Here is an 18,171-nt window from a genome sequence, read left to right as displayed (position 1 = left end):
ATCTATGAAGAGTGTTTGATTCCACTATATCTGAGAGTAGAGAAGAAGATTTTTGAAGTTTTAGTCAATTTGAACCTTTTTAGCCCCGCCCCTCAGGCCCCTTGGGGGTGGGGACCATATAATTCACAATTTTGGTTGACCTTTAGCCATAGAAGCTTCCCGCCAAATTTCACTGAATTTGGTATAGGGGTTTTGGAGAAGTCGAAAATATAAATTGTTTACGGACGCACGACGGACGACGCACGACGACGGACAAAAGGGGATTAGAATAGGTCACTTGAGACTTTGTCTCAGGTGACCTAAAAACTTGTTGAAATCATTGTTGTATGACAAAAGAAAAACAACAGCAGCTATGTCATTTGGACTAAAAGCAGAGGATGAAAGTGCAAATAGATTTTGTGACAATATGCGTAAACAAGGAGTGGATGTGTCTGTTTCCAAAAGAGGATTCATAATTGATTGTGCTAGACCTTTTTTAGGTGCCTCTGTGGACCGAGTAGCCAACATTTCTGGGGAAGCCCATATTGTTGAACTGAAGAATCCACTGTCTACCCGGAACTGTGATATTATATCCGCTGCAAGGAAACTCCCATGTTTAAAAATTGACGAAAACGACATAGTTGAATTAAATAGCAATTGGTTTAACACACTTGGTTTGGTTTGGTTTATTTTGTTTAACGTCCTATTAACATCTAAGGTCATTTAAGGACGGCCTCCCGTGCGTGCGACATGCATGCGTGTGGTGAGTGCGTATGTGTGTTTTGGGAGGCTGCGGTATGTTCGTGTTAAGTCTGTGTACTACACTCAAATTCAAGGGCAAATGGCTATTTTGAAAATTAACAAGTGTTGACTTTGTGTTGTGTACAGAAAATGATACTTTTGTTTAACTTGTATATTTTGATCCATTCTTTTGGAAAAATGCACAAGAGAAACTTGAGACATTTTATAATTTTGTTTTCCTTCTTGAATTAGTGTATCCATCTGTAAAGTATGGGCTGCCAGCCCTTGATCTTGGAAAACTAACAAGTAGTTTGTAAACGAATGCTTACAAGCTACTTGTTACTTGTCAGTTTTTATAGTCTGCAGCTGTTGATCCTTTTTCTTTGAATCCGAGTACACATCTGCAGGTTTACATGTACATTGACCAGATAAAAATTGTTGAATATGTATATCAGGATCCATATGCATAAAAATTCTTGGTTTAAACTTACGTTTTTTCTTAACTTTTGGGTTTAAAATTCCAATGCAGATAAATATCATGTTGAAACTTTCAAATTGTTGAAATTTAAAATTTTTGTTGGATCTACATGGAAACAGTTTTTATTTAACACTGTTTATTATTGTTAATTGTGCTGCAATCTGCTTCTATATACATGTAATTATCTTCAATTCCTTCTAAGATTTTTTATGCATGTAGATCCTAATATACACGTATACAGTATAACTTTGTGATAATTATCAATTCTTTCTAAGTTCACACTAGTTTTCGAAAGAATTATTGAAAATATACAGTTATATCAAGACAATTTCTACAAATTAGTAGCCATTTGCTACATATACTTTAGCTTCCAGAATTGCTAATGTGAAAATAGAAATAATTTATAATTGGTGGAATCTAAATGAACTGTAAACTTGTTACTTCGTATTAAATAATGCAAGTCTCTGGATATATTGTAACGTCACAAATTTATTCATTACATGATTTAAGATTATTTGAATAGTACATATATGTATATACATTTGAAATATTACATACCGGTACTCTTTTTCAATTGCCTATAATTGAATGATTATCTTTCTAAGTGTACATTGATTGTCAGTACCATGTTAATGAAAGTTCCAATATATATATTGAAATGTAACCCATATCCAATGATTTTCCTTAAACTAATTATACATAATCAATATATTACAAGAGACCCAGAGGGCCTGTATCGCTCACCTGGTTTCATGAGATATGAAATAAGAAGGATGCTTCATTATATTTGTCGCTGGTATTGCTATGTCAATATATATGATAAGCATTTTATATGGGTACATGTACATTGGTTTTATTTTAATACTTAAAATGCCAAAAAGTGCATTAATCCATGAAATGAAATTGACTTTTGGCGCGAACCCATAGGGATGCTACCACACAAATGTGGGTGATTATACATTTAGTTTCAGAGAAGATCTTGTTAAGACTAATTGACCGCTTTTAACCCTGCCCTCTGCCCCCTGGGGGTCAGCTCCTTCCTTTATACAATTTTGAATCTATACCCCTATAGGATGCTACCAGTCAAACCATTGCTAAGTTTCAGAGAAGTTGTTTAAACAAATTGACCAATTTTGGCCACGCCTCTAAGGCCCCTTGGGGGTCAGCCCCACCATTTGTACAATTTTGAATCCCCACCCCATAGGGATCCTACCAGGCAAAAATGAGCGATATCCATTGCTTAGTTTCAGAGCAGAAGTCGTTTATATCAATTCTGCAAAACTGACCCCGTTTGGCCCGCCCCTCAGCCCCCGGGGGGTCGGCCCCGTCATTTTTACAATTTCAAATTTCTACCCCAAGGTGATGCTACCAGTAAAATATGAGATATCCATTGTTTGGTTCCAGAGAAGAGGTCAATTATATGAATATAGCCCGATTGACCACATTTGGCCCCGCCCTTCAGGCCCCTGGGGGTTCAGTCCGATCATTTGTACAATTTTGAATCCCCACCCCATAGTGATGCTACCAGGCAAATATGAGTGATAGGCATTGCTCGGTTTCAGAGAAGTTGTTTATATCAATATAGCCAAATTGACCCCTTTTGGCCCCGCACCTCAGGCCCCTGGGGGCAAGCCCCATCCTTTGTACAATTTTGAATCCTCACCCCACAGTGATGTTACCAGGCAAATATGAGCGATATCCATTGCTCGGTTTTAGAAAAGAAGTCGTTTATATCAATACAGCTAAATTGACCACATTTGGCCCCGCACCTCAGGCCCCTGGGGGAACAGCCCCATCATTTGTACGATGTTTAGTCCTCATCTCATAGTGATGCTACCAGGCAAATATGAGCGATATCCATTGCTCGGTTTCAGAGAAGAAGTCGTTTATATCAATATAGCCAAATTGACCCCTTTTGGCTCTGCCCCTCAGGCCCCTGAGGGGCCAGCTCCATCATTTGTACAATTTTGAGTCCCCTACCCATAGGGATGCTTCTGACCAAATTTGATCAAATTCTGATCAGCGGTTATGAAGAAGTCAATTGTTGACGCACGGACGGACGGACGACGGACGCCACGGTATGGCATAAGCTCACCTTGGTCATTCGGTGTAACTATGGCATAACATGTATGAATGTGTAACTTAGTTAAATCCATAGTCATACAAATTTTCAATGCCTTAGGGTATTTACCAAAAATTTTACATACACAGGTACGTTGTAAATAATTTATCACCAGTTGTGAATTAGAATCATGTCATATGGTATGCAATATATAATTTTTCAAACTTTTAAATGGTATATATGTATGCAAAATATTCTTCAAGCATGTAAATGTACATGTTTATAGCTTTATAATTATAACTACAATATACAAGAAACAAGAGGCCCATGGGGCATGTATCGCTCACCTGGTTGGATTAGACCAAGTGTCAAAATAATGTTCATGTTCAATTCGTTTTATTTGTCAATCTCAAACAATGCTATATATGGTTATAGTGTGGGGATCCCAATTGCTTTAAAGAAATAACGGAGTCCAGACTCCTTAGGGTCTGAAAGACCTCAAGAATTGTTTTTAGATCATCCATTCATAACTTTATGACTAGTAGCGATTTAAAAGCATTTCCCCCTTTTCCCTATGGGCCCCGCTCCTTTTGCCCCTCGGGGGTCAGAAACACCATTTATGCAAATTCTGTTCCTCTTCACCCAATGATGTTGCTGACCAAATTTGGTTCAAATCCATTCATAACTTATGACTAGTAGCAATTTGAAGGAATTACCTCTATTTCCCCTATGGGGCCCCGCCCCTTTGGCCCCTCGCGTGTCAGTGTAACCATTTATGCAATATCGGTTCCCCTTCCCCAATGATGTTTTTGACCAAATTGAGTTCAAATCCATTAATAACTTTATGACAAGTACCGATTTAAAGGAATTACCTCTATTTCCCCTTACGGGCCCCGCCCATTTGGCCCCCCGGGGGTCAGAATCACCACTTATGCAAAATCTGTTCCCCTTCCCCAATGATGTTTCTGACCAACTTGGGTTCAAATCCATTCATAACTTTGACTAGTAGCGATTTAAAGGAATTGCCTCAATTTCCCCTATTGGGCCCCGCCCCTCAGGCCCCTTGGGGGTCAGAGTCACCATTTATGCAAAATCTGATCCCCTTCTGACATGGATGTTTCTGACCAAATTTGGTCAAAATCCATTCATAACTTTTTGACTAGTAGCAATTTGAAGCAAATGTTGACGGACGGACGACGGACGCCGCACCATGGCATAAGCTCACCGGACCTTCGGTCCAGGTGAGCTAAAATCGGAATATTTATAGAAGGAATATAATCAATGTTTGTTTGGTCATTACTTTTTCTTCCAGAAACAAAATGAGCACCGCAAATTTTTGTATTATCAGTTACAGTTCGTTCACCTTTTTTCTTCCTTCTTCCCCAACTTCCTTCCTGACGCTCTTATCCACGCATTTCGTCTTGACACGGGATTGGCTGGCATATGGTGAAATGCAAAACCTTTAGCCAGGTTACAACGTCTCTTTGAGCAGTTGACTACACAACAATGGTCCTGCCCGCCCATTATCCTTTCACATTTAAAATCAGTTTGCCGCGGGCCACTCCTCTCCTTTGTTAAGCCTTCTCGCTGACGCCCCCAGTGCAGTGAAATCTTGCATAGCAACGGGCTTCCCGCGATTAAAACGCAACGGCGATCCCAAAATCGGGGTTACGACACGCTTTATTGAAAGTAGAGTATTACTAGATTTTTGGTTTGGTTTGGTTTGGTTTATTTTGTTTAACGTCCTTTTATCATCTAAGGTCATTCAAGTACGGCCTCCCGTGCGTGCGACATGCATGCGTGTGGCGAGTGCGTATGTGTGTTTTGGGAGGCTGTGGTATGTTCGTGTTAAGTCTCCTTGTGATAGGCCGGAACTTTTGCCGATTTAAAGTGCTACCTCACTGAAGCATACTGCCGCAGACACCCAGCAGCACACCCCACCCGGTCACATTATACTGACAACGGGCGAACCATTCGTCCCACTCCAAATACGCTGAGCGCTAAGCAGGAGTAGCAACTACCATTTTTAAAGAGGTATGTCTCGGCTAGGGGACAGAACCCAAAACCTTCCTCACAGCGGCGAACGCTCAACTAAAGGCCGAAAGTGAGGCATTTTCAAGGGAGACATTAGGAAGAAGAAAGTTGTTAAGAAAGAAGAGAAAAGATAAGATCCGAAGTTTAGTCGCCTCTTACGATCATGCAATGGGGGCAGCAGGTACCATTTATACTGGACAAACCCAAAGCCTTCCTTACAGGGGCGAACGCTTACCTGGAGGCCAAAATGGAGGCATTGTCAAGGGACACACGCTTGATATATTTTACGAATACAGTTAGGTTATCAAAGGGATTTTTTTTCGTCAAAACACTTTAGTTGGTACATCCTATCGTCGGCTAAGATCATCTAAGGACGGCCTTCCAAGCGTGCGACATGCATGCGTGTGGAGAGTGCAGTTATGTGTTTTAAGGAGGGTACGGTATGCTCGTGTTTAGAATCCTTTTACACTTTAATTATGAGTAACATATATTTCCAACTGCGATGACAAATTAAACTGGTTATTATTAACCTCGTGCGATGACAAAGTCAAAAGCCATAATTCAAAGTATAAATCAGCATAATAATTGCTGTTTAAATTGAAATCAATTTTAATTAAAATTAGTGACAGTGTGGCATGACGATAACTAGACCCTTTTTTTAATCAATATATTGTAATGTATTTCTATGTAAGATATCGTGTTGAGTATTCTGTAATTTTATCATTTGTAATACATTGACTTCGCAATTCATTTTGGATGATTTATGTGACAGGTTTATTGTATCTTTGGACATATCATACTGTTTTTTGGATTCCGTAAAAACAGTCATCTTAAATTATGTAAATCAAATATCAATGTTGCTAATCCGACAGGAATTGCAAAAATAAGGAAATAACTGTACGGCAGAATTTCATTATGACAACATGATCAATGATTGTGTTTTGTAGTTTTGTTTGTTCGGCTAAATAATACAAACAATAACGTAGCACATGCACAAACATACAAAATTACATTTTCATATGCTGTTTTCGATAATTTATTCAATGTTTGGCGGAAGAATATTACCTGTTACCCTCATTGCATGATCCAAGAGATTAAATTTTGACTTTAAAATTGATTTCTTTATTCGACATTGCCTCACTTTTTTTCCTTTTGCTGAGTTTGGTTTGGTTTGATTTATTTTGTTTAACGTCCTATTAACAACTAAGGTCATTTAAGGACAGCCTCCCGTGCGTGCGACATGCATGCGTGTGATGAGTGCGTATGTGTGTTTTGGGAGGCTGCGGTATGTTCGTGTTAAGTCTCCTTGTGATAGGCCGGAACTTTTGCCGATTTATAGTGCTACCTCACTGAAGCATACTGCCGAAGATACCCAGCAGGATACCCCACCCGGTCACATTATACTGACAACGTGCCAACCAGTCGTCCCACTCCAAATATGCTGAGCGCCAAGCAGGAGCAGCAACTACCATTTTTTAAAGACTCTGGTATGTCTCGGCTAGGGGATAGAACCCAAAGCCTTCCTCACAGGGGCGAACGCTCAACTAAAGGCCAAAAGTGAGGCGTTGTCAAGGGAGACAGTAGGAAGAGGAAAGTTACTCAGAAAGAAGAGAAAAGATAAGATCCCAAATTTAGTCGCCTCTAAATGATCATGCAATGGTCAGCAGGTACAGTTGTTACGGCAGTAGCGGATCACTTTGCATAAAATCGCTTTACAAATTTTTTACTTAAGTTTTCTTTACAGAAATTATATATTTTCGGAAAGTACATTTAATCATATTTCTATTGATACCAACATTTCTTCATAAAAGTAAACACACAAAGCAACAAGAGATCCCAGAGGGATCTTGACGCTCACCATTGAATGATCTTTATAGGTTCCATGTCAGATTGATCTTTTCTCTACTTTTCCCTTCTTCTAAGTCTTACTAATCTGTGTAAATTCAGAAACAGCCCTCTTGTACTTTTCAAACAAGGGGAACCTATATATAAAATTTAAGATTTAGCGATAATGGCTGTCTGTTGTTTTTGGATTGGTCCCAAAATGCAACACCAGGGACCAAGGGGAACCTACATATGAAATTTGAGAAAGATCCCTTCAGTACCTTCTGTAAAATAGCGATAACAAACTTCAATTGTCAAAATACAAGATGGCTGCCTGTCGGGCAGGTTGTTTTCTGACTGGTCTCAAAATCTAATATGCATAACTAGGCACAGAGGGCAACCTACAAATGAAATTTCAGAAAGATCCCTTCAGCAATTTATGATAAATAGCGATAACAAACTTCAATTGTCAAAATCCAAGATGGCTGTCTTTCGGCCATGTTGTTTTCCTATTGGTCCCAAGATGCAATATGCAGAACTACAGACCAAGGGAAACCTACATATGAAATTTGAGAAAGATCCCTTCAGTCCTTTCTCAGAAATAGCGATAACAAACTTCTATTGTCAAAATCCAAGATGGCTGCCTGTCGGCCATGTTGTTTTCCGATTGGTCTCAAAATGCAATATGCATAACTAGGCACAAAGGGGAACCCACATATGAAATTTGAGAAAGATCCCTTCAGTACTTTCTGAGGATTAGCGATAACAAGAATTGTTTACGGACGGACGGACGCCGCGCCATGACATAAGCTCACCGGACCTTCTGTCCAGGCGAGCTAAAAATGACCTTCCCTTGCATTGAATTCATGAAGGCAGAAAAACAACAATTTGTGATTTTTTCTTCAAAATATGTAATTGATCGAGTCAAGAAATCTGAATGTATTGATCCAACAATTTTTTTCAAAAGCTAAGGTTAGGGATTTTGCGATTATGTGAATTAAACTAATTACATAATTTTGATTGAATTACCTATTACTTTTTTTCTCCATACCTAGCCCTATCATTCATGGCATTTTTTGTTTGTTTTTGTTTTCAGATTGGCATATGGAAAACTTCAATGCTCAACTAGATACTAGATTAGTTACACCAAAATCAAAAGAAAGTGGGGATTATCACAAAAATACCCTGAAAAATATACGAGCAGGTATCTTGACACCTACAAGATATAAAGCGAGACATTGATATTGTTAATGATAAAATGTTTTCTCGTTGCAACAAATGTCTGGATGTTATGCTGAAAGAACGGATGAAAATGGGCACGTCGAAACCAACATCGCATAAGGATATCATTGAGATCGGCGACCAACAAAAAATTGCTGGTTACTTTGATAATGCCGACAGGTGCCCCCTGGTGTTGCGTCACTGCGTGTGGTACAATTTGGCCATTCATTTTGTAACACGCGGGATAGAATTTCACAATCAACTGAACTTAAACTCATTTGAATTCCGACATGATGATCATGGAAATGAGTACGTGTCTTTGTCACATGAAACACAACCAAAAAAAATTCAGAGGTGGGGTAACATCTGAAGAAGCTCCGAGCGACAAACGAATGTATGCTACATGCTTGTCAAACTGTCCTGTCAAAATGTTGAAAACTTTGATTAATAAAACCGATCCAAAGGCAAACTCGCTTTTTAATACCTGTGTGAAGGAGGCCATTTCATCTCCTTACCTGCATCATCGCTGGTACACAGTCAAATCTATGGGAAAACGGAGTTTTTCTTCCTTCATGCCCGATATCTGTAAAGGATCGGGATGTTCAAATCGCTACACAGTGCACTGTCTCCGAGCGACCGCCATAGAAATTTTAACCCACTCCGGATTTCGTGATCGTGAAATTTATTTACATGAGTGGTCATCGTAACGAGGCATCACTGAAAAGTTACAGCCGTAACTGTTCCACTTCCCAAAAACGGTCTATCGGTGAGACACTCTCTAGTGTTGTTGACGGAAAGTACAACAAAGTCCCCGTCGCACCGGCCAACCCCAGTCATCACACTACCTCGGCAGTGACTGTCCCGTCTACAAATACTGTCACCCCGCAGGCTACTGGTTCCAACTTGGTTTCTTGGTTTGGTTTGGTTTATTTTGTTTAACGTCCTATTAACAGCTAAGGTCATTTAATGACGGCCTCCCGTGCGTGCGACATGCATGCGTGTGGTGAGTGCGTATGTGTGTTTTGGTAGGCTGCGGTATGTTCGTGTTAAGTCTCCTTGTGATAGGCCGGAACTTTTGCCGATTTATTGTACTACCTCACTGAAGCATACTGCCGAAGACACCCAGCAGCACACCCCACCCGGTCACATTATACTGACAACGGGCGAACCAGTCGTCCCACTCCTAATATGCTGAGCGCTAAGCCAGGAGCAGCAACTACCATTTTACAAGACTCTTGTATGTCTCGGCTAGGGGACTGGGCCCAAAGCCTTCCTCACAGGGGCGAAAACGCTCAACTAAAGGCCAAAAGAGAGGCATTGTCACGGGAGACATTAGGAAGAAGAAAGTTGTTCAGAAAGAAGAGAAAAGATAAGATCCCAAATTTAGTCGCCTCTTACGATCATGCAATGGGGGCAGCAGGTACAATTCTTACGCCCTACCTGCAGGGCAGCAACTTGGTTTCACCGCAACAGATGTCCCGATCTCAAGCTTTCATGTCGGCATTTCCTACATCTGGTCTAATGTCCCAATTCAGCATTCAACAAATGTGTATTCAATTTTAAACAGTGATCATAAAAAACACATTAGCATCCCTCGTGGCTGAAGCGAAGCGAGCGGCCAAATCACGCACTGCATACGTATTGACACTGCGCTAGACCCCCTTTACATTTTCTTATAAATGATTGAGTATACGTTCTTTCAATATAAAGGCTATGATTATATCTTTTTTATAAACTTGATGCTTGTTGGAATTATATGTCTGAAGATTTAAGATCACAATTATTAAAATATTTTGACACTATATTTTGTTGTTGCTGTTCCACATGTGTGCACACATGTACGATAACTTCAACAATGTTTCAAAGTGACGCACTGGTGTAATGAATTGTGTGCTGAAATCTTTCTCTGGTGGCGGGAAATATAAATTGCGTAACGTAAATATAAGGATTGATTGTCAATTTTGTTGCTTGCATGGACTGATGAAGGGAAGTGAACCTCGTACAAATGGTACATGATTCACTTCATTTGCACGAGGTTCACTTCCCTTCATCAGTCCATGCAAGCAACAAAATTGACAATCAATCCTTAATTCAAAGAAGTATTTCTGTCAATCATTTCTTAATCGATTTCAAATTAATGAAGTGATTTTTGCATTTTTTTTTATATCGCCGCCCATACATGTAAAGTTTTCTATGATTTTATTAAAGGTATGTATAAGCATTCAAAACGACTTCATTAATCTTCACGATATGCAATCATTTAAGATATTGTATGTAAATTATTGATAACAAGTACTAACACAATCAACCTTTCATTGGAATTTAATACGTCATTTGGATGAGCTGGAATTGAATGTGAACACAAATAAAGTGAACAAAAACAAAATGTTCAGAAAACGAACCAATATCATTTAAAAGTAAAACTTGTATTTTGTGTTCATCCTTTTGAGAATTAACGTCTTTCACTTTTCTCTGAATGTCACCGATTTACTCGAGAAACTATTTTGTTCCCAAAATCAAAATAAACTGTATATTACAATTAGATTGTATATCGAAACACACGATTTAAACTGATCAGTTTCATTTGTTCTTATAGTATTGGTGTAGGGGACAGCTTTGTAAATTTCAAATTCATTGGCACTCTTGACACTGGAAATGTTCATCATGAAGACCAGACTGATTTGAACAGCAATCAGCATGTATCCAGTTGTTGCATTCATCACACTGGATCCACGTAGCACCATCTCCAATGTCAATATCTTCTCCCCATGTTATATGACATCCCATGTACTTAATATCTTCTTCTCTGGTGTTTTCCACATGAACCTGCACTTTAGTTTTCTTTGGATGTTCCTGGCTTGTCGTCGCTTTCAAAAACTTAGCCTTTGCCTTTTTTCTTTCTCTGCGAACACTCGGAGCTTTTCAACATCTTTCATTGCCATTGTCCGGATACACACATTGGATGTTAAATTGTCCGGCAATTTACTTAGCAGTGTTATCCTTTTGGGTGATGTTGGCGTTACTTTTGGAAGGACGAAGGGTTCTTGCAACACTGGCGATATGGGCTGGCTTTGGCTGGATTCTAAGGTGGAGGATGTGACAGCAGCGTCGGCTAGCAAATCTAGACCAGATGTCTCGCAAATGGGCACTGAATGCACTACAGGCGTAAGTTGTGACTTAAAATGGAGTTTCCTGTATGCATCGAAACACGGAGAACCTCCAGGGATATCATACCCTTCATCTACTCTAGTCTGGTACTTGATCTTGGTTGGGGTGTCCAACACACTTTTAAACACTTCTAATGCCTCATTAGCAGGGTTGCTGGCGACTGTCTTTTCAACAGAGTCTTGTTCATGTGCTTCCACATCGTCATTAAAGAAAGTCAAGCTTGGCTTTACCACTGTGTTGTCCACGTCATCATTAAGTTCTCGAAAGACAATTTTATGACTAGCGATCTACAGCACCCCAATTCTTGAACTAAAAAATCTGCGAATCAAACAACTGTGCAACATCCACATACATATGTATAAATAACTTGAAGTACCACTTTTGTGGCTGCCCTGCAGGTAGGGCGTAAGAATTGTACCTGCTGTCCCCATTGCATGATCGTAAGAGGCGACTAAATTTGGGATCTTATCTTTTCTCTTCTTTCTTAACAACTTTCTTCTTCCTAACGTCTCCCTTGACAATGCCTCACTTTATGGCCTTTAGTTGAGCGTTCGCCCCTGTGAGGAAGGCTTTGTGTTCTGTCCCCTGGCCGAGACATACCAGAGTATTTAAAAATGGTGTTACTGCTCCTGCTTAGCATATAAGGAGTGGGACGACTGGTTCGCCCGTTGTCAGTATAATGTGACCGGGTGGGGTGTCCTGCTGGGTGTCTTCGGCGGTATGCCTCAGTGAGGTAGCACTATAAATCGGGAAAAGTTCCGGCCTATCACAAGGAGACTTAACACGAACATACCGCAGCCTCCCAAAACACACATACGCACTCACCACACGCATGCATGTCGCACGCACGGGAGGCCGTCCTTAAATGACCTTAGCTGTTAATAGGACGTTAAACAAAATATACCAAACCAAACCAATCGAAAAAAAACATGGCCGACAGGCAGCCATCTTGGATTTTGACAATTAAAGTTTGTTATCACCATTTCGCAGAAAGTAGTGAAGGGATCTTTCTCAAATTTAATATGTAGGTTCCCCTTGGTGCCTAGTTATGCATATTGCATTTTGAGACCGTTCAGTATAATGTGACCGGGTGGGGTGTCCTGCTGGGTGTCTTCGGCAATATGCTTCAGTTAGGTAGCACTATAAATCGGCAAAACTTCCGGCCTACCACAAGGAGACTTAACATGAACATACCACAGCCTCCCAAAACACACATACGCACTCACCACACGCTTGCATGTCGCAGGCACGGGAGGCCGTCCTTAAATGACCTTAGCTGTTCATAGGACGTTAAACAGAATAAACCAAACCAAACCTAACTTGAAGCCTCAGGTGCTCATACGTGTGGGGCGCTGTATACCGGGGACGCAACCGAACAAACAACGACTCGACAGATATGTTGCAGTGACGCGATCGTGATAAGATATTCCAAACAGAAATCCATTATCTAATCGGCTATCAGGTCATCTGACGAAGAGCCATTGATGTCATTGCCCCCGATTTGAAGAAGTAAATCGGGTTCAAACTCGCGCAAAAGCGGAATGAACTCCCTCGTAGGACAAACCCTGCCGCCACTCCTCCCGAAATACCTGGTTAATGTAACGCCAGGGATAAACTCATTGCGAGAGTCCATTCTTTTCACGTGGGATGAACCAACGATGGCAACCTTTACCGGCATCGTCATATATCTACAGATCTATGGCAAATTGAAATGATGTTGAACTTACTATAGGTCTACTTAGGAATGATCAAAGACTAGCCGTATAACAAACTCACCAGTTAGAAGTAAACAGTTAACTGCACAGGACGTTTTTTTATATTTCAACGCAAGAGAGTTCCACAATCGGGAATCATCGATACTTTCCGTAAACGAGAAAATTTATTTCATGTAAATCAAATTAAAATATTATTTAAGACTGATAATAAATACATAATTCAGTTGATTTCAATGTTCAATATCTACAACTTTCCTCAAAGCTTTGATAAAGCATATCATTTAACCATTTCTGAATTAATCGATCCTGGCAGTATGCTTCAGTGAGGTAGCACTATAAATCGGCAAAAGTTCCGGCCTATCACAAGGAGATTTAACACGTACATACCGCAGCCTCCCAAAACACACATACGCACTCACCACACGCATATATGTCGCACGTACGGGAGGCCGTCTTTAAATGACCTTAGCTGTTAATAGGACGTTAAACAAAATAAACCAAACCAAACCAAACCAAACTTGAAACCTCAGGGGCTCATACGTCTGGGGCGCTGTATACTCGGGACGCAACCGAACAAACAATGACTCCACATAGATATGTTGCAGTGACCTGATCGTGATAAGATATTCCGAACAGAAATCCATTATCTAATCGGCTATCAGGTCATCTGACGAAGAGCCATTGATGTCATTGCCCCCGATTTGAAGAAGTAAACGAGTTCAAACTCGCGCAAAAGCGGAATGAACTCCCTCGTATGACAAACCCTGCCGCCACTCCTCCCGAAATACCTCGTTAATGTGAGGCCAGGGATAAACTCATTGCGAGAGTCCATTCTTTTCACGTGGGATGAACCAACGATGGCAACCTTTACCGGCATCGTCATATATCTACAGATCTATGGCAAATTGAAATTATGTTGAACTTACTATAGGTCTACTTAGGAATGATCAAAGATTGGTTTGGTTTGGTTTGGTTTGGTTTGTTTAACGTCCTATTAACAGCTAAGGTCATTTAAGGACGGCCTCCCGTGCGTGCGACATGCATGCGTGTGGTGAGTGCGTATGTGTGTTTTGGGAGGCTGCGGTATGTTCGTGTTAAGTCTCCTTGTGATCAAAGACTAGCCGTTTAACAAACTCACCAGTTAGAAGTAAACCGTTAACTGCACTGGACGTTTTTTTATATTTCAACGCTAGATAGTTCCACAATCGGGAATCATCGATACTTTCCGTCAACGAGAAAGTTTATTTCATGTAAATCAAATTAAAATATTATTGAAGACTGATCATAAATACACGATAATTAAGTCGATGTCATTGTTCAATATTTACAACTTCCATCAAAATACTGCCCTGCAGGTAGGGCGTAATAATTTTACCTGCTGCCCCATTGCATGATCGTAAGAGGCGACTAAATTTGGGATCTTATCTTTTCTCTTCTTTCTTAACAACTTTTTTCTTCCTAACGTCTCTCTTGACACTGCCTCACTTTTGGCCTTTAGTTGAGCGTTCGCCCCTGTGAGGAAGGTGTTTGGTTCTGTCCCCTAGCCGAGACCTACCAGAGTCTTAAAAAATGGTAGTTGATACTCCTGCTTAGCGCTCAGCATATTTGGAGTAGGACGACTGGTTTGCTCGTTGTCAGTATAATGTGACCGGGTTGGGTGTGCTGCTGGGTGTCTTCGGCAGTATGCTTCAGTGATATAGCACTATAAATCGGCAAAAGTTCCGGCCTATCACAAGGAGACTTAACACGAACATACCGCAGCCTCCCAAAACGCACTCGCCACACGCATGTATGTCGCACGTACGGGAGGCCGTCCTTAAATAACCTTAGCTGTTAATAGGACGTTAAACAAAATACACCAAACCAAACATGAAGCCTCAGGTGATCATACGTCTGGGGCGCTGTATACTGGGGACGCAACCGAACAAACAATGACTCCACATAGATATGTTGCAGTGACCTGATCGTGATAAGATATTCCGAACAGAAATCCATTATCTATTCTGCGATCAGGTCATATGACGAAGAGCCATTGATGTCATTGCCCCCGATTTGAAGAAGTAAATCGGGTTCAAACTCGCGTAAAAGCGGAATGAACTCCCTCGTATGACAATCCCTGCCGCCACTCCTCCCGAAATATCTCGTTAATGTAACTCCAGGGATTAACTCATTGCGAGAGTCCATTCTTTTCACGTGGGATGAACCAACGATGGCAACCTTTACCGGCATCGTCATATATCTACAGATCTATGGCAAATTGAAATTATGTTGAACTTACTATAGGTCTACTTAGGAATGATCAAAGATTGGTTTGGTTTGGTTTATTTTGTTTAACGTCCTATTAACAGCTAAGGTCATTTAAGGACGGCCTCCCGTGCGTGCGACATGCATGCGTGTGGTGAGTGCGTATGTGTGTTTTGGGAGGCTGCGGTATGTTCGTGTTAAGTCTCCTTGTGATCAAAGACTAGCCGTTTAACAAACTCACCAGTTAGAAGTAAACCGTTAACTGCACTGGACGTTTTTTTTATATTTCAACGCTAGATAGTTCCACAATCGGGAATCATCGATACTTTCCGTAAACGAGAAAGTTTATTTCATGTAAATCAAATTAAAATATTATTGAAGACTGATCATAAATACACGATAATTAAGTCGATGTCATTGTTCAATATTTACAACTTCCATCAAAATACTGCCCTGCAGGTAGGGCGTAATAATTTTACCTGCTGCCCCATTGCATGATCGTAAGAGGCGACTAAATTTGGGATCTTATCTTTTCTCTTCTTTCTTAACAACTTTCTTATTCCTAACGTCTCTCTTGACACTGCCTCACTTTTGGCCTTTAGTTGAGCGTTCGCCCCTGTGAGGAAGGTGTTTGGTTCTGTCCCCTAGCCGAGACCTACCTGAGTCTTAAAAAATGGTAGTTGATACTCCTGCTTAGCGCTCAGCATATTTGGAGTAGGACGACTGGTTTGCTCGTTATCAGTATAATGTGACCGGGTTGGGTGTGCTGCTGGGTGTCTTCGGCAGTATGCTTCAGTGATATAGCACTATAAATCGGCAAAAGTTCCGGCCTATCACAAGGAGACTTAACACGAACATACCGCAGCCTCCCAAAACGCACTCGCCACACGCATGTATGTCGCACGTACGGGAGGCCGTCCTTAAATAACCTTAGCTGTTAATAGGACGTTAAACAAAATACACCAAACCAAACATGAAGCCTCAGGTGATCATACGTCTGGGGCGCTGTATACTGGGGGCGCAACCGAACAAACAATGACTCCACATAGATATGTTGCAGTGACCTGATCGTGATAAGATATTCCAAACAGAAATCCATTATCTATTCAGCGATCAGGTCATATGACGAAGAGCCATTGATGTCATTGCCCCCGATTTGAAGAAGTAAATCGGGTTCAAACTCGCGTAAAAGCGGAATGAACTCCCTCGTATGACAATCCCTGCCGCCACTCCTCCCGAAATACCTCGTTAATGTAACGCCAGGGATGAACTCATTGCGAGAGTCCATTCTTTTCACGTGGGATGAACCAACGATGGCAACCTTTACCGGCATCGTCATATATCTACAGATCTATGGCAAATTGAAATGAACTTACTATAGGTCTACTTAGGAATGCTCAAAGACTAGCCCTATAGCAAACTCACCAGTTAGAAGTAAACCGTTAACTGCACTTCACCCTGGCTTGATTGTTCTAATCTGCTAACTAACGCTTACTTTCCGAACTCAGTACAATATATTATATCAAATATTAGCTCAAAGCATGATATTGAATGTCAATTTACCTACACCTACCAGTTTCGTGGACTTCGCAACGGTCAAGCCTATGCTGGATTAGAAGATGAAGTAACCCTAATAGATGATGTCACCCGGATTATTCCTGCTCAGGATTCACAAAACATGGAAGTAAATGAAAACTTTGAGATGTTGAACTGTGATGAATACATTTTATTTGTAATATTGTGCGCCAAAAGCGCACTCTGGTGTACCGAGTACAATAAATGCATTTACATAATTTCAAAAGAGTCTTTGTCTTTTAAACTCCAGATCATCCATCTGTCCTGACTGAGTTTAGTTTTGTCTGGCATAAAGTTAGCACAACACATGATCTTTGCTGGTTCAAAGATTTTGATACGGCTCTCGTATTTGGATGAGAAGATTCTGCCATTCTTCAATACTTCTATGAAAGAGTAATTTATGTGTTCTTCCATACTTCTGGTATAGTCAAAGATCACGTATTCTTCACCGTATGCGTATGCAAGATCCTTCTTTCCTCCGTTCTCCGTGACTATGCAATCTTTTTTAGTCGTCAAATATTGAGATAGGAATGTTTTTCCTAAGTTTCCTTCGTTATCGTATATCCATAAGACAGTCCTGTTGTCTTGAATTTCCAGTTGTTGTATGGCTTTCTTTTGCCATTTGTAGAGTACAGCGTCATCCAATTGATTTTTTGCTGTTTCCATTTTCTTCTTGTGTATGAATTCTTCAAAAAATTCTTTGAATTTCCTTGCAGGTAGGGCGTAAAAATTGTACCTGCTGCCCCCATTGCATGATCGTAAGAGGCGACTAAATTTGGGATCTTATCTTTTCTCTTAACAACTTTCTTCTTCCTAATGTCTCCCTTGACAATGCCTCACTTTTGGCCTTTAGTTGAGCGTTCGCCGCTGTGAAGAAGGCTTTGGGTTCTGTCCCCTAGCCGAGACATACCAGAGTCTTTAAAAATGGTAGTTGCTACTCCTGCTTAGCGCTCAGCATATTTGGAGTGGGACGACTGGTTGGCCCGTTGTCAGTATAATGTGACCGGGTGGGGTGTGCTGCTGGATGTCTTCGGCAGTATGCTTCAGTGAGATAGCACTTTAAATCGGCAAAAGTTCCGGCCTATCACAAGGAGACTTAACACGGACATACCGCAGCCTCCCAAAACACA

The 18,171-nt window shown here is 40.8% G+C and overlaps 1 protein-coding gene across 1 annotated transcript; it reads right to left on the bottom strand.

Annotated features, from left to right (window-relative positions):
- Nucleotides 1–17,251: 17,251 nt before the first annotated feature.
- LOC117315288 lies at nucleotides 17,252–17,707 on the bottom strand. Its single transcript, XM_033869437.1, has one exon. It carries the CDS (start codon nucleotides 17,705–17,707, stop codon nucleotides 17,252–17,254), a length of 456 nt encoding a protein of 151 aa, XP_033725328.1.
- Nucleotides 17,708–18,171: the final 464 nt, after the last annotated feature.

Source organism: Pecten maximus, chromosome 17 (genome assembly GCF_902652985.1).
Source record: "Pecten maximus chromosome 17, xPecMax1.1, whole genome shotgun sequence".
Lineage (NCBI taxonomy): Eukaryota > Metazoa > Mollusca > Bivalvia > Pectinida > Pectinidae > Pecten > Pecten maximus.
Note: the sequence above shows the minus strand (reverse complement) of the source record. Positions and strands in the feature narration are given on the sequence as shown.